This window comes from Zea mays, chromosome 8 (genome assembly GCF_902167145.1).
Source record: "Zea mays cultivar B73 chromosome 8, Zm-B73-REFERENCE-NAM-5.0, whole genome shotgun sequence".
In the NCBI taxonomy this organism is placed as follows: domain Eukaryota; kingdom Viridiplantae; phylum Streptophyta; class Magnoliopsida; order Poales; family Poaceae; genus Zea; species Zea mays.
In genome coordinates, this window is record NC_050103.1 from 98786654 (window position 1) to 98806872 (window position 20219).

At 59.2% G+C, this 20219-nt stretch overlaps 1 protein-coding gene across 1 annotated transcript; it reads right to left on the reverse strand.

Annotated features, from left to right (window-relative positions):
- Positions 1–1298: 1298 nt before the first annotated feature.
- On the reverse strand, positions 1299–14561 carry LOC103637126 (transcription factor DIVARICATA). The gene is made up of 3 exons (XM_008659385.2): positions 13412–14561; positions 1775–1834; positions 1299–1692 (listed from the first exon to the last, which is right to left on the reverse strand). The coding sequence occupies exons 1-3, from the start codon at positions 13810–13812 to the stop codon at positions 1299–1301; spliced, it is 855 nt and encodes a 284-aa protein (XP_008657607.1). The 5' UTR covers positions 13813–14561.
- Between the last annotated feature and the right edge of the window lie 5658 nt (positions 14562–20219).

Sequence of the window (20219 nt, forward strand, 5' to 3'; positions counted from 1 at the left end):
GCCTGTTTCTTTCGGTGCTGTGGCCGGCTTTCTTGTGGGCTCGGCGCCGCGCCGGTGCACTTGCCATTGCCAAGGGTAGAGCGCTGCTTTTAGCTAGACGGGGAAGAGGAGGACAGCGGCTGGGACTGAGAGCATGTGATGCCCCTGTGCCTCCGCCATTGGTGGACCTCCAAATCATTCCCCCGCTGTTGGTTTGTTGCCTGTGCGCCAGAGGAGGATGGTGTACAACCTCCGTTCCAGCTAAACTAAGAGCATCTCCAACAATGCCTCAAATTAGTGCCTCAAATTAAAATATAGGGCTTTACACAGGAAAAACTACTCCAACAGTGCTCTATTTCAAAAAATTTTGTCAAAAAATTATAGGGCACCCTCTCAAGTGACTCAAATATACTACACCGTAGTAGACTGCCCTATAATCTAGATTTGGGGCTTTACTGTTGGAGCGGAGTGTTTTATTGGTGCCCTAAATTCTATAAAATATACTTATTTTCAAATTATAGGGTATTTTTATAGGTCACGCTGTTGGAGATGCTCTAATCGGTGCTCCGTTCTGTTCTGTTCCGTTCCCATTGGGCAGGAGGAAAGCTGGTTAGAGCATGTCCAACAATGCCTCAAACTAGTGCCTTAAATTGAAATATGGGGCTCTACGCAGGAAAAACTACTCCAACAGTGCCATATTTCATAAATTTTTGTCAAAAAACTATAGGGCACCCTCTCAAGTGACTCAAATATAATACACCGTAGTGGGCTGCCCTATAATCTAGATTTGGGGCTTTACTGTTGGAGCGAGGTGTTTTATTGGTGCCCTAAATTCTATAAAATATACTTATTTTCAAATTATAGGGCATTTTTACAGGTCACGTTGTTGGAGATACTCTTAGGACTCCGTTCCTCTCGAAATATTATTCCACTGATCTCGGACATTTGCAGTCATAAATAAACTGTGATCTGACCATTTTCTAAGTCAGCAACTATATAGGAAACTAAGCTGTCACTTCGACAGCAAATGCATGCATGACGTTAACCGATCAATAAATACATCATTACAGAGAAAAGGCTAGCGTAATCAGTAGCGTGCCTCCCTCCCATAACACAGGAAACAGATTGCACTGCGGGCGTGGGCGTATGTACAGCACATAGCTCGGAGGGCTGTCTGTATAAACGAACCATCAAGAACCCTCCTCCCCTCGTGCGTGGCGTGGGCGTGTGGCCAGAGAAGAGAGGCAGTTTCTCTCTTCCTGTGCCGTTGTTGCCGCACGAAGACCAGTCAGCCAAGAGGCTGCAACTGGCCGCAGCAGTCAGTGGCTCTGCATCAGAACAGAGTCATCCAGGAAGCCGCCGTGACGGGGCTCGAGTTTCACGTTGCCGTAGGGGTGCGGCAACAACAAGTGGCGGTAGGGGTGCGGCGGCGGGGGCCTGCTGTCGACGAGGACGCCCAACTGCTCAGAGATGACTGGGGGGTTGCCGCCGCCGGTGTCGTCGTCATCGCCGTCGTCGTCGTCGTCGGGGAGGTTGACGGTGGTGATGTCGTGGATGCTTGACCGGCGCTTGTCCTTGCCGCCGGAGCTGAGGCGGATGAAGTACTTCTGCGCGTGGCTGGCCACCTGCGTCGGCGTCCGGCTCCTCACGAAGTTGCGCGAGATGTTCCTCCAGTCCCCTCGCCCGTAGTTCTTCAGACCCATCAAGAACAGCCTACGGTAGGCAACCAAGCGAGATTAGCGCGCAAGTGAGATCGAGGATCAACTAACTGGGGCTGTGCTGTGCGCTTGCTTACTTGTGCTCCTCCTCCGTCCAGGGGATGCCCTTCTTGCGCTCGTGGTCCGGCCCGCGCTCGCTGTCGGCGTTTCGAGACCGGGGGGTCCCCGAGCCGACGAGTGAGTGTGCCGCGTGCCCCAGCCCAGATGGGTCGAGCGCGTGGGCGAGCGCGAAGGGGGGAGAGAGCGAGGTCGGTGGCCGGAGCCGGGTCGTGGTGAGGGAGGCGGAGATCCCGCGGCCTTCGTGTTCGTCCCGCGCCCAGGTCGGGTGCGCTTGCAGTAGGGGGTTACAAGCGTCCGCGCGGGTGAGGGGAGCGAGCGGCCCCAAGAGAGCGCCTGCCCCTGCCCTCGTTCCCGCGAGGCCAACCTTCTCTAAGAAGGCCCTGGTCCTTCCTTTTATAGGCGTAAGGAGAGGATCCAGGTGTACAAAATGGGGGTGTAGCAAGGTGCTACGTGTCTGGCGGGGGAGAGCTAGTGCCCTAAGTACATGCCAAGGTGGCAGCCGGAGAGATCTTGGCACCCAGCCGGTGTGGCGTCGTGGCTGTCGGAGGAGTAACGGAGCCTGATGGAGGGACAGCTGTTGGAACAGCTGTGCTCTTGCTGACGTCTCCCTGCTTTCGTAAGGGAGCCGAGAGTCACCGTCGTCATGGGTCTAGTGGGGCGCCATCATTGCCTATCTGGCGGAGCTGGCCAGATGGGACGCCGGTCTTGTTCTCTGCGACCCAAGTCGGCTCAGGGCAGGGTGATGATGACGCTTCCTGTCGACGTGGCGGTCTTGTGTCCTAGGTCGGGCGACGTGGAGGCTCCTCCGAAGTCGAGGTCGAGTCTGTCCTGCATGGCCGAGGCCGAGCCCGAGCTCCTGGGTCGGGCGAGGCGGAGGTCGTTCGGCAGAGGCCAGGGCGGAGTCCGAGCCCTGGGTCGGGCGGAGCGGAGTTCGTCGTCTTCCGGGGCCTTAGCCCGAGTCCGAGCCCTGGGTCGGGCGGAGCGGAGTTCGCCGTCTTCCGGGGCCTTAGCTCGAGTCCGAGCCCTGGGTCGGGCGGAGCGGAGTTCGCCGTCTTCCGGGGCCTTAGCCCGAGTCCGAGCCCTGGGTCGGGCGGAGCGGAGTTCGCCGTCTTCCGGGGCCTTAGCCCGAGTCCGAGCCCTGGGTCGGGCGGAGCGGAGTTCGCCGTCTTCCGGGGCCTTAGCCCGAGTCCGAGCCCTGGGGTCGGGCGGAGCCTCCTATGGCACCTCTAGCAAAGCCTGGTCGCCCGTCGGTCTCACTCTTTGCGTTAAATGCCCCGGTGACTTGGTCGGTTGGCGCGGTGATTTAGTCAGGGTTGCTTCTCAACGAAGGCAAGGCCTCGGGCGAGCCGGAGATGCGTCTGCCGTAAAAAGGGGGCCTCGGGCGAGACGGAAACACCTTAGGGTCGGCTGCCCTTGCCCGAGGCTAGGCTCGGGCGAGGCGCGATCGAGTCGCTCGTATGGACTGATCCCTGACTTAATCAAACCCATCAGGCCTCTGCAGCTTTATGCTGATGGGGGTTACCAGCTGAGAATTAGGCGTCTTGAGGGTACCCCTAATTATGGTCCCCGACAGTAGCCCCCGAGCCTCGAAGGGAGTGTTAGCACTCGCTTGGAGGCTTTCGTCGCACTTTTTTGCAAGGGGACCAGCCTTTCTCGGTTGCACTTTGTTCCGGTGGGTGCGCGCGAGCGCACCCGCCGGGTGTAGCCCCCGAGGCCTCGGAGGAGTGGTTTCACTCCTTCGAGGTCTTAATGCCTTGCGTAATGCCTTGGCTGGTCTGGCGGTTCCCTCATGCGAACAGGCCGTAGCCCGGGTGCACTGTCGGGGCCCAAGTTCTCGGGCTGGTATGTTGACGCTGTCAACGGTTCGGCCGGAGCCGGGTTTGCGAGAGCAGCCCCCGAGCCTCCGCACAGGGCGAGAGGACGATCAGGGACAGACTCAGCTTTTTTACATACGCCCCTACGTCGCCTTTCCGCAAGGAGGAGGGGGGGAGAGCGCCATGTTACCCTCGATGGGCACCGAACATGGTGTCTCCGGTGAGCTGCAATCGGGTAATCCGAGTGGACGTCTGTGCCCCGTTCGTTGGGGGTCGGCTAGGGGCCCGGAGGCACGCCCAAAAGTACCTGCGGGTGATCTGCCGGACCCGGTCCCCTGGCGACGGGGTCCGAGGGCTCGTTGCCTCCCTCCGATGGGATTCCGTTACAGGATCGTTCCCGCTGGTCTCGGAAATGTCCTAGGGTACCTCAGGAGCGCAGCCCGAGCCTTGGTTATGTATCGAACGTACCCCTGGTCATCCCTCGCTCGGTGTCTGAGGCAACTGTGAACCCTTCGAACCCCTGATCAGTAATGGGCGCGGAGCCCGAGTAGCCTGAGGCGGTCGTGGAACCTTTCGGGGGGCCGACCTTCGAACCCCTGACCAGTAGTGGGTGTCGGGCCCACGCGATCTGAGGCGGCCGTTGAACCCTTCGGGGGGCCAGCCTTCGAACCCCTGATCAGTAAGGAGGCTCGGAGCCTAGTTCCTTCACGGGGAAGGATCCCTTTGGGGGTATCCCCCTTCCCGGTCCCTGTTGCAAGAGATAGAGAAAGAGGAAAAAGGGAAAAAGATACGAAATTGAGCGACGTGGCGTACCTTTTTTGGTGTGGTCGTTTTGGCGAAAGCGAAGCGTCGCCAGCTGCTCCTGCCAGAAACGTCGCCTGTCCAGCCGCGGAGTTAATGCGCCGGGGCGAGCGGTTGGCGAGGCTGCCGTTGCGCGTGCGCGAGCCGTTCGAGGAACGGCTGTTTTGTTTTGCGTTTTTTGAACCCCGCGTCCGGTTCGGACGGTACGTTGGAACCGTCTTCACCTTGGCCTTCATATACCCCGGAGAGGGTCCGGTGACGGTTCTCGACTCCGCTTCTCGTCTCCCTCTTAGGTTTTTTGCAGCCTGAGAGATCTAGCCAGGAAAATAAAACCGCTCTCCCCTGTCCTTCGCGCCGCCACCCTTTCTGCCTTGGCGATGGCTGACCGGGTGACCATCATCCCGCCGCGCGACCCGTGGCCCTTCTCCACGGTGACGGCGGGTGATCTGGAGGACCTCGTCGGCGAGGGTTTGCTCCGCCCTCTCACCGATGAGCAGCGGCCGGAATGGATTCCTCCCGCGGGCGGAGTCGCTCCATCCTCTCCGCCGGGGTACGTCGTGAGCTTCATCTCCTTCCATGAGCGGGGATTTGGTGTGCCGTCGAGCCGCTTCATGCGGGCCATCCTGTTCCATTACAGGGTGGAGTTGCACAACCTCACCCCCAACTCCATCTCGCAGGCCGCTATCTTCGTAGCGGTGTGCGAGGGGTATTTGGGGATCGCCCCCCATTGGGATTTGTGGACTCATCTCTTCTTTGCCGAGCTTTTTGCCTCGCCGACGGGGGAGAGGAAGGTCCGCGCAGCGGTGCGGGCCGGCGGCTGCACCCTTTTGTTGAGGCAGTTGCGGTCGTCGCAGTATATCCCTGCCGTCCTCGCATCCTCAAACAAGGGTTGGCAGCGCCGGTGGTTCTACCTCCGGAATGACGAAGAGTTGCTCCCGCCGTTCTCTCAGCGGGTTGTCACCGCCGCTCCTGACGCCTGGCGCCACGGGACTCCACACGAGAGGCAGAAGAACCTCGAACCTCTTCTCCAGGCCCTGAAGGCGTTGCGGGAGGGAGGACTCACCGCCGCGGGAGTGGTTGCCGCCATCCACCGTCGGAGGGTGCTCCCCTTGGCGGAGCGGCGGCTGTCGCTTTGGGAGATGACCCAGGAGGCCGACTGGGAGGGGTCACGGATGTCCCCTGATCCTCTTCCCCATGACGCCCTCCAATGGCGGGTGTCGGCCGCGATGGGGAAGCCAGACCCCCACGCCTTCTCCCAGCCTCGAATGCGCCCCGACCAGGGGTGCGTCGCTCTGGTGAGTGTTCGCTCCTTCCTTCCTCATATACCGGGTTGCTCCTGGTTCTCACGATTGGGTTTATTTCCCCCTCCCCCCTTTTTAGGAGGTGGGGCGGCACAAACCCTCCCTGCCGCGGGTCCCGGAGGACGCGGTGGGTCGGGCGGCGCGGCGGGTCGCCGCGGAGGAGGAGAAGAAGAAAAAGGATGCGGAGAAGGCCCGGGCCCGCAAGCGGAGGCGGGCTCGGGACGCCCTGGAGAAACGCCGTCGCCAGCAGGAGAGGGAAGGACTTCCCAGGGAGCTGTCGCCGGAGACGTCCGACGATGACGATGACGACGACGAAGAGGAGGAGGATGACATGGCCGCCCGTCTCGGCCTCAGCCCCGGCTTGGGGTGTGGCCGGGAGCTGTCGAGTCAGCCACCGAGCGGGCCGATGTCGTCGGTTCCTGGAGCCGAGGCGCCGGATCCCCGACCTGAGGGGCGGGGGCAACCCGAGAGGGTTCTTGACCCCTCGGCTGGAGGAGCTGACGCGACTCCAAGGAGCCGGGCCGAGGGGTCCGTCCCTCGAGAACCGTCCCCCGCGCCGGCAGCACGGGGGAGCGGTCCTCAGGTTGCCATGGCGGCGCCTGGGCAGTCCGCCTCCCGGGCGTCAGGGGCGTCCAAGGCGAGGGCGGTGCCGGGGCTGTCGGCGAGGCGGACCTCGGCGGTGGTTCCAGGGAGCGGGAGCCAAGAGACCTCCCCCCAGGCACAGTGGATCATGGCCCGGAGCGGGTAAGTACCTTGGAATGTCTCCGTCCCGGCGCTTCATTCATACGTCTTGGCCGTGATTTTCCCTTTCTTCTTTTTTCCAGCAAGCGGAGCCATGGCCTTACCGACCTGGCGCCTCGGAAGGCCCTCAAGACGGCGTCGGTCCAGGCAGCTGGCGCCATTTCGGGCCCCACCGCTCAGCCGACCCTTTCGCAGGGCGCTCCGCCGCACGGGGCTCAGGCGTCGCATGTTCCGGGGGAGCAGGTCCCCGAAGTGGGCTCCTCTGCCGAGGCGGCCATCGTGATCGGGGAGGCGGCCGGCGCCGACGCGGTCCCGAGCCCGCCTGCCGTGTCGGCCATGCCGGCGTCTGCCACTACCGCAGTTGGCACCGTCCCAGTCGGAGAGCATATGGTTGCCGCCGGCGTCGAGACGGCCGCAGCGTCGGCGCCCGGGGCCTCGGAAGAGGTGGGCGTGGACGCGCAGTTCATCCAGGCGGGCGGCAGCCTTGTCGCTGTGCGGCGGAGCCCCGAGGCCCGGGGCCAGTTGCTCCGATTCCGGACCCGCGAGGCTTCGGACCCTATCTTCGTTCTCGACGACGAAGAGGAGGACCAGTCCTGGGACGAGCTCCGCAAGCGTGCGGAAGCAACGGTGGGTTCGCTCCGATCGTCGCTGGAGGTTCTCTGCGGGGACGTCCCCAAAATCCTCCAGGTAACGGTTTCAGGCATACCTTCTCCCTTCTGCGAGCGAGGCGTTCGTCGTGATGCCTTTTTTTTCTTTCCAGGATCTGACGGACCGGAGCGCCGCCAAGTCGTCGTTCATCCGCCGCGAGGCCGACGTCTGGGGCTCGCTGCGGTCCCTGAGGACTTCGCTCGTCGGGGCTACCGCGCGCCTTTCTCAGCAGGACGCTAAGATAGCGGACCTCCAGTTGCTCTGCGCTGACCTGAGGGCCGAGGCGGCGGCGGCGCGCACAGAGGTGCTACGGCAGCGGTCGGAGCTCGTCCAGGTTGCCGAGGAGCGGGACCAATCTCGGGGCCAGGCTGCCGAGGCCAAAAGCCGGGCCAAGACCCTCGCGGCCGATCTGGCCGCAGCCCAAGTCGCGGCCTCGGAGCAGCGCGTCCGAGCCAGAGGTATGCCTCGACCGTCTTCGGTTCTCGTTCTTGTCCGTTTCTTCCGCTCGCGTTTGAGATCTTTCTTCTGGTTGTTCGCAGAGCTTGAGTCTGCCCTTGATGAGTCTGCCAAAGCGCTCGCCGAGGCGCTCGCTGGGGCTGCTGAGCAGAGGGAGGCCGATCTCGCGGCTATGTCCGAGGCCGTCTCGGATATCTATCGGACCCTTGGTCCCGGCGATGTCCCTTCAGGAAGCTCCCCCCAAAGCCGTCTTCAAGCCTTAGGTGATTACGCGCGCGGTAAAGTCCGCGGGGCGCTACACCACGGCGTCAGGCGGGCCTTCGCCGTGCTCGCTTCCCATTACGTCGTGGACCTGGAGCGGGTCAGTGAGGGGTATTGCCTTCCTGACGAAGACGAGGCCGCCCTGGCAGAAGTCCAGCGGCTCGACGCGGTCGCTGCGGGTCCGAGCGCGGCGCTGGCGACCATCTTCGAGGCGGAGATTCTTCCTCTTGTGCCGCCGCCGGAAGCGGAGGTGGACCTTACCGACGGCGGGGGTGGAACTGAGGGCGCGGCGCCTTCCCAAGGCGACGCCTGACCTTTGTTGGGGCAATTTTTGTTGGATGTACGCTTTGCCGCGGCCGCCGGGGCCTAGACACTTTATTTTTCTTGTGTGAAGTCATACTCTTTTCAGTTTCAATTTGCGCGCCTGGCCCGACTTGTCAACAACAGGGTGATTTCCCGAGCCTGGTCCTTTTTCGTGGCAGACGATGAGTGAGGTGTCCCTAGCCCGGGGGCATAGGTGTTCCTCGGCTCAGTCGGTCTCGCCACTTATTTGTACCCAAGTTCGCTCCTCGGGACCCTGCTTCTGACGCATCCGGGAGAACGCAAAAACCCCTTCTTGATCGAAAAAAGAATTTCTTTGACGCGGAAAGGTGCACCCAAACTCGACGAGAGGGGTTCCCCCTTTTTAGCCCCCGAGGAAGGGTCGGGTTCCGCCGGGGCGAGGCCGACCCTTCCTTGATGACTGATTCTCGTGTGTGAGTGGGGGAAGGGCGCAGCCCCCAGGCGTCGTCCGTGCAGAGGCCGTTCGACGAGTCGGGCTCCTGCCCGAATATCCGGCGAGTGCTCGGTGACATCCCTTGGTATGCCGGGCATGTCCGAGGGACCCCACGCAAGAATGTCGGCGTTTGCGCGGGGAAAGTCGACGAGTACTGCTTCCTATTTGGGGTCGAGCCCGGAACTGATCCGGATCTGCTTGGATGTGTTGCCACTGGGGTCGAGCGGGACGGCCTTAACCGTCTCCGCTGGCTCGAAGTTGCCGGCATGTCGCTTCACGTCCGGCACCTCTCGGGAGAGGCTTTCCAGGTCGGCGATGAGGGCCTCGGACTCGGCGAGGGCCTCAGCGTACTCCACGCACTCCACATCGCATTCGAACGCGTGTTTGTACGTGGGGCCGACGGTGATGACCCCGTTGGGGCCCGACATCTTGAGCTTCAGGTAGGTGTAGTTGGGGATGGCCATGAACTTTGCGTAGCATGGCCTTCCCAGCACTGCGTGGTAGGTTCCTCGGAACCCGACCACCTCGAACGTCAAAGTCTCCCTTCGGAAGTTGGAGGGTGTTCCGAAGCAGACAGGGAGGTCGAGCTGTCCGAGGGGCTGGACGCGCTTCCCAGGAATGATCCCGTGGAAGGGCGCAGCGCCTGCTCGGACGGATGACAGATCGACGCGCAGGAGCCTGAGGGTCTCGGCGTAGATGATATTGAGGCAGCTGCTCCCATCCATCAGGACCTTGGTGAGCCTGACATCGCCGATGACGGGGTCGACGACGAGCGGGTACTTTCCCGGGCTCGGCACGTGGTCGGGGTGGTCGTCCCGGTCGAAGGTGATGGGCTTGTTGGACCAGTCTAGGTAGACTGGTGCCGCCACCTTCACCGAGCAGACCTCCCGACGCTCTTGCTTACGATGCCGAGCCGAGGCATTCGCCGCATGCCCTCCGTAGATCATGAAGCAGTCGCGGACCTCGGGGAACTCTCCTGCTTGGCGATCTTCCCTTTTGTCGTCGTCGCGGGCCCTGCCACCCTCTGCGGGTGGCCCGGCCCTGTGGAAATGGCGCCGAAGCATGACGCACTCTTCGAGGGTGTGCTTGACGGGCCCCTGATGGTAGGGGCACGTCTCCTTGAGTGCCTTGTCGAAGAGGTTAGCACCTCCGAGGGGCTTCCGAGGGTTCTTATGCTCGGTGGCGGCGACAAGGTCTGCGTCGGGAGCGTCGCGTTTCGCTTGCGACTCCCTCCTGCCTTTTTTCTTGGCGCCGCGCGGAGCAGACGCCTCGGGAGCATCTTCCGACGGGCGGCCCTGGGGCTGCTTGTCCTTTCGGAAGATGGCCTCGACCGCCTCCTGGCCGGAGGCGAACTTGGTGGCGATGTCCATCAGCTCGCTCGCCCTGGTGGGGGTCTTGCGACCCAACTTGCTCACCAGGTCACGGCAGGTGGTGCCGGCAAGGAACGCGCCGATGACATCGGAGTCAGTGATGTTGGGCAGCTCGGTGCGCTGCTTCGAGAATCGCCGGATGTAGTCCCGAAGAGACTCTCCCGGCAGTTGCCGACAGCTTCGGAGGTCCCAGGAATTCCCGGGGCGCACGTACGTGCCCTGGAAGTTGCCGGCGAAAGCTTGGACCAAATCCTCCCAGTTGGAAATCTGCCCCGGAGGCAGGTGCTCCAACCAAGCGCGAGCAGTGTCGGAGAGGAACAGGGGGAGGTTGCGGATGATGAGGTTGTCGTCGTCCGTTCCTCCCAGTTGGCAGGCCAGGCGGTAGTCCGCGAGCCACAATTCCGGCCTCGTTTCCCCCGAGTACTTTGTGATAGTAGTCGGGGGTCGAAATCGGGTCGGGAACGGCGCCCGCCGAATGGCTCGGCTGAAGACCTGCGGACCGGGTGGCTCGGGCGAGGGACTCCGATCCTCCCCGCTGTCGTAGCGTCCCCCACGCCTGGGGTGATAGCCTCGGTGCACCCTTTCGTCGAGGCGAGCCCGACGGTCGCGATGAAGGTGCTCGTCGCCGAGGTGGCCCGGGGCCGCAGGCGCGGTGTTGCGCGTGCGCCCGGTATAGACCGAGGCTTCCCGCGTGAGTCGGGAAGTTGCGGCGCGAGGTTCCGAGGGGTACCCCTGCCTTCGGGAGGCAGAGCTCTCGGCCCGCCGGGCCGCAGCGCCTTCCAGGAGATGCTTGAGCTCTCCCTGGATTCGCCGACCCTCGGTGGTTGATGACTCCGGCATCGCGCGGAGGAGCATCGCTGCGGCTGCCAGGTCCTGACCGGTTCCACCGGATGCGGGTGGCGGTCTGCCCCTGGCATCGTTGGCGATGCGGTGCTGGAGACCCTGGGGCTGGTGACGTATTTCTCCGGCCGGGGGCTGGCCCGCCCATACCTGCCCGACGTCCCGGCGGATTGCCTCGAGCGTTCCTGCTCCCTCATCGAGCCCGGCCTGCGCCCCGCGGACTTGCTCGAGCTGTGGGTCGTGACCCCCCACCGGAACGGGGACCACAGCTAGCTCCCGCGGGATGTCGGCGCGAGGCGCTGGCCTAGGGGGATCACCATCTTCCGGCATGCCGAGACAGCTGCCTCCGTAGGGATCCCCTAGCTCGACGTGGAAACATTCGCGGCTCGGGCCGCAGTCCTCGTCGTCAAGGCTGCGGCTGCCGTCGGAACAGTCGGAGAGGCAGTAGTCACATGCGGTCATGAAGTCCCGCATGGCACTGGGGTTGCCAGATCCGGAGAAATCCCAGCAGATGCTGGGGTCGTCATCTTCCTCGGACCCAGAGGGCCCGTAGGTCGAGACGCCCGTCAATCGGTCCTAAGGCGACCGCACATAAAACCCCAGAGGGGTTGCACTCGCCTCAACGTGAGTGCCCGCCAGGACGAGGTCGCCAGGCGGGTTGAGGTCGAGTCGAAATGACGAAGGATGGGAAGCAGTCGGTACCTTTTGGTCGACGAAGAGCGACGAAGTCACGTCGGGGGCTGATCGCGCCGTCGTCTTGGGTACGAGGGCGACGTCCTGCAGGCCCTTCGTGAGCGTGCTGGCGTCGTCCACCTGCCCGGGGTCGACGTGTTGCGGGGGGATGGCGCTCGCCTTCGCCTCGAACGCGAGGGTGACGCCTAGCGTGTCCTTCGTCGGGGCACTGGGGATGTCGATTTGCTCGACAACCGTCGGAGCGCAGCCTCCCGCTCGGCCCTGGTTGCCCCGCCTCCTCCTCCGATGGCGAGGGAGAGGATGGGGCGAGCTCGAATGTTGTTCTTCCCCCACGCGGGAAAGACGTCGTCGGTTCCGCCGCCGGCGGGCGGGCTGTCGACCGCCATTGTCGCCGCCGCACGGCGGTGGAAGGAGTACCATGTCGTAGCCGCTGTCGAGAGACATGAACTCGAGGCTCCCGAAACGGAGCACCGTCCCGGGTTGGAGAGGTCGTTGGAGACTGCCCATCTGGAGCTTGACGGGAAACTGCTCGTCAACACGCAGCGTGCCCCTACCTGGCGCGCCAACTGTCGGCGTTTCGAGACCGGGGGGTCCCCGAGCCGACGAGTGAGTGTGCCGCGTGCCCCAGCCCAGATGGGTCGAGCGCGTGGGCGAGCGCGAAGGGGGGAGAGAGCGAGGTCGGTGGCCGGAGCCGGGTCGTGGTGAGGGAGGCGGAGATCCCGCGGCCTTCGTGTTCGTCCCGCGCCCAGGTCGGGTGCGCTTGCAGTAGGGGGTTACAAGCGTCCGCGCGGGTGAGGGGAGCGAGCGGCCCCAAGAGAGCGCCTGCCCCTGCCCTCGTTCCCGCGAGGCCAACCTTCTCTAAGAAGGCCCTGGTCCTTCCTTTTATAGGCGTAAGGAGAGGATCCAGGTGTACAAAATTGGGGTGTAGCAAGGTGCTACGTGTCTGGCGGGGGAGAGCTAGTGCCCTAAGTACATGCCAAGGTGGCAGCCGGAGAGATCTTGGCACCCAGCCGGTGTGGCGTCGTGGCTGTCGGAGGAGTAACGGAGCCTGATGGAGGGACAGCTGTTGGAACAGCTGTGCTCTTGCTGACGTCTCCCTGCTTTCGTAAGGGAGCCGAGAGTCACCGTCGTCATGGGTCTAGTGGGGCGCCATCATTGCCTATCTGGCGGAGCTGGCCAGATGGGACGCCGGTCTTGTTCTCTGCGACCCAAGTCGGCTCAGGGCAGGGTGATGATGACGCTTCCTGTCGACGTGGCGGTCTTGTGTCCTAGGTCGGGCGACGTGAAGGCTCCTCCGAAGTCGAGGTCGAGTCTGTCCTGCATGGCCGAGGCCGAGCCCGAGCTCCTGGGTCGGGCGAGGCGGAGGTCGTTCGGCAGAGGCCAGGGCGGAGTCCGAGCCCTGGGTCGGGCGGAGCGGAGTTCGTCGTCTTCCGGGGCCTTAGCCCGAGTCCGAGCCCTGGGTCGGGCGGAGCGGAGTTCGCCGTCTTCCGGGGCCTTAGCCCGAGTCCGAGCCCTGGGTCGGGCGGAGCGGAGTTCGCCGTCTTCCGGGGCCTTAGCCCGAGTCCGAGCCCTGGGGTCGGGCGGAGCCTCCTATGGCACCTCTGGCAAAGCCTGGTCGCCCGTCGGTCTCACTCTTTGCGTTAAATGCCCCGGTGACTTGGTCGGTTGGCGCGGTGATTTAGTTAGGGTTGCTTCTCAACGAAGGCAAGGCCTCGGGCGAGCCGGAGATGCGTCTGCCGTAAAAAGGGGGCCTCGGGCGAGACGGAAACACCTCAGGGTCGGCTGCCCTTGCCCGAGGCTAGGCTCGGGCGAGGCGCGATCGAGTCGCTCGTATGGACTGATCCCTGACTTAATCAAACCCATCAGGCCTCTGCAGCTTTATGCTGATGGGGGTTAACAGCTGAGAATTAGGCGTCTTGAGGGTACCCCTAATTATGGTCCCCGACACTCGCGCTTGCCGCCGCCGCCAACCACGTAGCAGGAGCGCTTATTAAAGCCCGTCCCGCCCGCGTCGCCGTCCCACTCGAACGTGAACCCGGCGGCCGATTGCGACGTGCCGCCGCCGCAGCCGCCGTAGCGGGGGAAGGGTACGAAGCCGGCCTCGATGGAGCCGACATCGACCTCCAGGTCATCGTAGTGCGCCGCGACGTCGGCCACCGTCCTCCTGGGCAGCACCGCGGCCACGCGCTCCCACCGGTCCGGCGCGTCCCAGTCGACGCGCGCCAGCGCGCGCTCGAACATCTTGTTCTCCTCGAGCGTCCACGCCCCGGGCCCGGCCCGCCTGTCCAGCAGGAACCACCCGCCCGCCTGCCCCGCGAAGTAGGGCGGCAGCACCTCCATCCACAGCTCCGTCATCAACGCGCGTAACGAACCGACCAAAGGTTTCGCCTCTCCCTGCCGGAGTCGGAAGGCGGGGAGCCCTTGGTCAGCCCGGAGCGGCGAGGAGGGGTATTTATGCAGCGGCAACGGAGCGGAGGGGCAGTGGAGGCATCGGCATCGGCAGATGCCGAAGTGGCCAGGAGTGATTCGGCCTCCACCGCGGGAGCGCTTAAACTTTAAAGAAAGCGGCCAGCGAGCCCCTTCGACGATGCGGATTGGTGGCCTCTTCTCAACCAAAACAAAAGAAAGTTCACTCCTTCGCTCTATCTTGCTGCCGCCACTCGAGCGAGCACGGAGCAGGCAGCGGGAAGCTCGGCGTTGCCCCGTGCGCGAGATGCGTGTTCGGCCATCGACCCCATCCAGGCTGGAGGAGTTATACTTTCTCTGTGGTCGCAGGGGCGACGTCGTGGTCGTGATGGACCCTTCGCCCCGCTTATCTTTATTGGCCGTTGCTTTGCTTGCCGCTTCTCCCAATACTAGACTCGGCTGCTGCCGCTTTAACTTAATTTATATACACATAATATATTTATGTAGGCATATTGTTATTATATGTACCATACTGTGTGCTTCTTTACAAAATTTCTGCCTGCCTAGTTTCAGTAGTTTGCTCCTCGTCGGCATGGTCCAAAATAGCAGCGGCCAAGGTTGGGGCGCATGGAAAACCATTTGCCACCAAACAAGAGGGTCACATGGTGGTCTACATTGGGCAACAAGGAAAAAAAGAAAAAAAATTCATGTGACTCTAGAGATATTTCATTTTCTCTATTTGACATTCAAAGTTCTGTTCTTTCCGATCTATCCACAATAAAAAAACCTTTCCTAAATAATACCATTGTCCATTTAGACATCCTCTATGGCTCTATTATATAAACCGGTATATGGGTCACATACAAAAAGGGTTATTATGCCCCCTATGATAGGACATCCTCTACAAGAGGAAGTAGAAGATATTGGTGGTGCTTAGCTGTCCGGATAAGATCCTAGTCTCTAGGACCCTTCAATGAGCGAGCATGTCCTGACAATTGAGGCCTGTCGGTCAGCTAAAGTAGACATGTAGCGTCTACCATAGAGGAACTCGCCCTCGGACAAGCCCCATGGCACCGAGCGCGAGGTCGAGAGTGGCGGAGTCTAACATGGGGCCGGGCATACCGAAAGAAAAACCACTCGAGTGGATCCCTCGCTTGGTCCGAGATCGACCCGTCATAAGTGATCGGCCGCATTAACTGCGGCTGGCGCCGAGCCACATCGGAGGTGTCGCTCCACCTCCTACTAATAGTCTACGAGCTCCTCGGACCACATAGCTCTCATGACCTACCAACCTCTCAGACTACGACGCATTTATGACCCGCACACCCCCGACCTATGGAGCACTCATTACCTATCGAGACTAGGTCCAAGTGCGCAGACCTTTGGCAAGGCACAACATGACGAACCGCGTCGATCCCCAGGCCACGAATGCAAAAGGGTCGGCATAGCCCACATGATGGTGCTCAGGCCCCACACTGCTCACGACAACCACCATAAAGAATACGAGACAACCAAACGACCCTGGGCCCCTCGAGGAAGTGTGGCCTTACCCCATGGTAGAACGCTCGGTTGTACCATAGTTCGGTGGCTCCTTCTTGAGGAAGCCATCGCTGGCCGACCCCCTCTTTAGCCTATAAAGGAGGAGGTTGGCTCAACTTTGGACCCCCCCGGCATGGATTCCCTCGGACAAGAGTGGACTCTTGGATCCATGAAGACACGATGGACGTAAGGATGGACCCCATACGAAAAGATGCCCAGAAGGACCGATGAACAGGAGGAGGACCCAGAGGTCAGAGCCCCGTCGCCAAGCCAAGACTTTGCTATGACTCCACTTTGTAACCACCTCGACCATGATAAGGGACTTGGGAACCTCTCCTCCCTCTCTCGCTTGCTTGTAACCTCTACTACAAGCTTTGATCATCAATGGTGCCGGTAGCGCAAGTCGCCGATGACTGGAAGTAGGGACGTTCTGCTCGAACCAGTATAAATCTTACGCCCACCATGCACACCGTCTGAAGCTCGGAACACGCACAACAAATTTACTTATCGGAGCGAGGCTTGAAACACCAATGGTTTGGCGCGTTAGGTAGGGGCATGCACGTTCCTGACGAAGTTCTTCAAGGTTCGGATGGCTAGCTGCGACACCAGTCGGTCTCCCAGAACAACGATCCATTCCGGGAGCCTCGACGACGAAGGCGAAGTGGGCAGGGCCCCGGAAGCCTAGCTCCTCCACCAAGGAATCTTGGCACAACCGCGAGGGCCAGTAGTGGCCTCCGCATCGACTACACCCCCGGAGCGGCCATCCGCTTTGGAAATCTTGATTTCGTAATCAACTAGGAGGGCGATATGGTTAGTGTGGCGCCCACATGGCCTCCTCCGCTCGAGAGTCCTGATACAGTTTCGGAGGCCCATGGCAGCCTCAACCTTGCTCCGCCTGGGCAGCGTGAGAGGCACATGCCAGCCTCGCCTTCTGAGGTTGATGAAATAAGGCGACAGATCACGGTCCATATAGGGCCAAACCCCACGTATGTCAATCTGTTGACTTTTTTTGCATCCTTCGTGGTGCTTTCCGTGTTATACGATGCGGAAACAATGTCCTACTACGATGGCGCTAGCGACAGCCCTGTCGCCATCCCGCCTCGGCTGCACCATGCCCCGATGGTGATCGCTACCCTAGTGGCCTGTGGCCATCTCCCCACCTTCGATGAATTAGAGTTTGTACGGGTGGCCGACGACGGTGGGGGCCTCATCTTCGACACGCTCTGCACGGACTCGGACCATAGTTCCCCTGCGAGCGAGGAACGACGACCACCCAGCTTCTGTGGCCCCATCGGCGGTACAAGCAAAGTGGGGCGCCACACATGATAGGAGTCGGAGGGATCATCAGACATAATGCCTCCGACAAGAGCCCGTAGTATATGCCCGGTCGAAGCGAATCTGCGCCCTACTTGTAAAACCCTCGAACAGTTATGAATAAAGCACGTTTTTGGAACTGCTCTTGATGCCAAACACGGTAAACAGGGGGTGAACCTTGGTTAAAGCCTTGGTCCTTTCTCTCCCTTTTTCCCCTTCTTTCTCTTTCCCTTTGGCCACTTTCAGGATAGGAAGCATACCAGGAGTCGAACGAGATAGGACGAACAACGACGAACTCGACAGAGTAACGAGCGGGAACCCCCATCGCAAAACCTGCTATGTTACTTTTTCTCTTCTGAAATCAAGTGCTTCAAGTTTTTCTTGCCTATTGTCGGATGGGTCTTTGGCAAAACTCAACACCACACCACTCTTTCTTTCCTGGGGCACCCTCGACGGGAAGGGGGTCTTAGGACAATGTAACCAGAGACCCCAGTGATCGAACCTCAGGAAAGACATTGAGCATGGCAGCCTTACCACAGTATTATCTAGAAACGGACCTATGGGATGGGGGAACACGAACGTATGGAACCACCAGGGAAGTTGGTCATGACTATGAACACCTATGCCTCGAAGGCTACGACAATGGACACCAGTGGAACGAGCTGTTAATAGAATTAATAGAGTACTCATATCAACAAGGTGCATCTTCCTTTTCGGAAGCCTATCTTGAAAGAACCTTCAAGTTAACTGTGGTTGGCTTGGATCTTGGGATGGGTGACCGACAGAGAAGTTTTCTGAGGTGCGCATGTGAGGACAAAGTGCACACAAAAGACTCGTGTTGGTCTGTACGGACAATATATGATCCTAGAGAGCTGCCAGGAGTAAGTACCATCGGTCCATGAATGGACGAGGTTAAAGTTCACTTTGAACCAGTCAAAACTCTCTTTCTTAGGCTCGCTTCGAGCAAGGCTATCAGGACAGTGGCATGCTAACACTCGCATAACCTACAAATTTACTCATCGAACTATGATAGTTGGCGCGCCATGTAGGGGCCTCAGCGTATCCTATTTTGTCTCCGATGGCGCTGATCATTTCTAGTGGCGCCTTCACCCCTAGGTCCGAGATCGCCTTTAGGACTTTGGTTTTCATCGTTGTTGGGGACGGGCGCCAGCCACACCACCTGCCACTCCTTGGGAACTGGCGATGCCAAGGACCCCGAAGGGCTCCCGATGGGAAGGCCACAAAAGGACATACAAGAAGGGCCCTAGGACTCGTGGGCTAAAGTCACGTGTCACGACGCCCGATGTGGTGTCTTATCGGGAGGTCGGGAATGCGGGGGCAACCCAATTCCTTGAAACTCAAGAGGGCCCAAACTGAGGGGCAACAACGGATGATGAAGGAAATCTGGCCATCCCACTACCACCTGAACTAGGAAGCGATCATCAACAACGCATCACCAAGAATTCGTCATGTTTGCGGACCCAAACTCATCGCCACGACAAACTGTGGCCCCTCTTTCAAAAGACTACTAGGCTAGGTTCCTAAACTGCCTTGGCTAGGTCAGTTCAAATGGCTAGTTTTGGCTTGAGACCTATCTATACCTCTTCTCTCATTTTGCTTGCCGTTGATCTCCACTACTCTCATACACGACTAGAGGCTCTTCGCTACTTTTCTCCTCCTTTTTTTTGTGGATATGGTTGCTTAGAAGTTCACTGATCCTTAATTTGAGAGTGAGCCAAGTTTTATGCGCTAGTCTTAGGTGTTGTTTGGTGAACGGAATGTAACGTAAATGACAACGGTAATGATCCACACTCGAGTACCAGCGATAACAATTTTGAATATGCCGATATCAATTCCTAGCGTGGTATCCGATTACGGTTGGACTTAACGTTATCGGTTAGCTATCACGTTATAAAAATGTGAACCAAACAACATCTTATTGGCCTTAGAGAACTTGTGAGACATTATTGATCATCCTGCAGTCGTGGGAACCACCACCGGCCGGTTAAGCACTTGAGCCTTTTGCTCCATATAACCATGCCGAAGAGCATCTTCGAAACCCAACAACAGCTGAGCCAAGTTACGTACTCGGTACTCCTGCACATTTGTTGATTGATGGCACGAGCATATTCTTGGAATCCAATCAGGCTGCACCGTTGCGCTTACGGTACCGCAACTAATCCCGTCGTTAGGCGCGGAGATTGCTGGTGTGTGCGTAACGGTGGGGGTGGTGGTAGTGGTAGTGGTGGTTGTTGGTCACGTCGAGGGAGACGGGTCCGCGGCGTGGGGCGCGACAGCGAGGGATCCATGCATCTTCCGCGTGCTCCAGTGCCAGTTCTGTCGCCCATCGGCCATCGGCGGCACGGAGGTCATGATGAAACCGGACGACCCATGCGGTCGTGCCTGGCAGAAGCCCCCGAACCCTCGCTGATGTTGGCACGTTTCGATTATTCATGCAGCATCAGCGAACTAGTTTGGTGGGTCACGTCCGATGGGTACCGCGCCGCAAATTCGTCACGCCAACTAGCTCGTTTACCCCTGCCGTTTTGTACAGTGAGACGTGGGTGACTGAAAATTTGTTTTGATTATTCGTTTTCGCAGGCTTTTTCACAGCTAGCTAAGGTTCTTTATTTTTTGAAATGTAGAATCTTTTTTCTTCTGTTTCTTGTTTTTTTTGTGAAAAAAATAAACGGTTTGGTGTTGTTGGGAAAGCAAAGCAAAACATGCTCTAGCTAGTGCTAGTGCTTGTGTCATACTGTACGTACTTGTGTAGTGAAAGAAAACATCTAACCTATATATCGTGACAATAAGATGATTCTATTGTATACATACGTGAGGCTGGGCGTGTGAATTATGCATGGCACACATGAAGAATAGTATGAACTATGAAGCCTATTTAGGGGGATATGTGCTACAACTTGACCCTTTGAGACTAACCGTGTGCTTGAGTTTGCTTGATTTAGTCTCAAAGGTGGATTGAAAGGGAAAGGTGGACTTGAACCATGCAAGACTTCCACTGCACTCCGATGAGAGGTTAACTTACTCCAAGTCCATTTCAATATCCTTTTTGCCTTTGTACTCTTATTTAAAGATTTTGGTGAGGCAATGAGGTTTAAGGGCCAAGATTGATCCCGTTTTGGTACTTAATACCAAAGGGGGAGAAAATAAGGCCAAAGCAAGAAATGGATCAGCTACCACTTGAGAATTTTGAAAACTTTAGAATAGAGCTTTTGTTTAGAATAGAGCTTTTGTTTTGTCAAAATCCTCTTATTGTCTCTCTTTGTCAAAAGTTGGTCTCTTGTGGGGAGAATGTTGATTATAGGAAAAAGGGGGAGTTTTTGAATCTTTGATCAATTTCTCTTGGAATACCTCTCTTTATGTCTCTACAAGTGAATTTGACTTAGAGATAGAAAATTGAGTTTGATTTGCAAAAACAAACCAAGTGGTGGCAAAGTATGATCCAAATATGCCAAAGTTGAATCAAAATAATTTGTGTTCTTATT

Coding starts and splice junctions, on each gene's coding strand:
- LOC103637126 (XM_008659385.2), bottom strand. CDS start 13,812: ATGACGGAGCTGTGGATGGAGGTGCTGCCGCCCTACTTCGCGGGGCAG. Junction 1,835..13,411: donor GTGGTTGGCGGCGGCGGCAA/GCGCGAGTGTCG, acceptor AAACGCCGACAG/CGAGCGCGGGCCGGACCACG. Junction 1,693..1,774: donor TGGACGGAGGAGGAGCACAA/GTAAGCAAGCGC, acceptor TGCCTACCGTAG/GCTGTTCTTGATGGGTCTGA.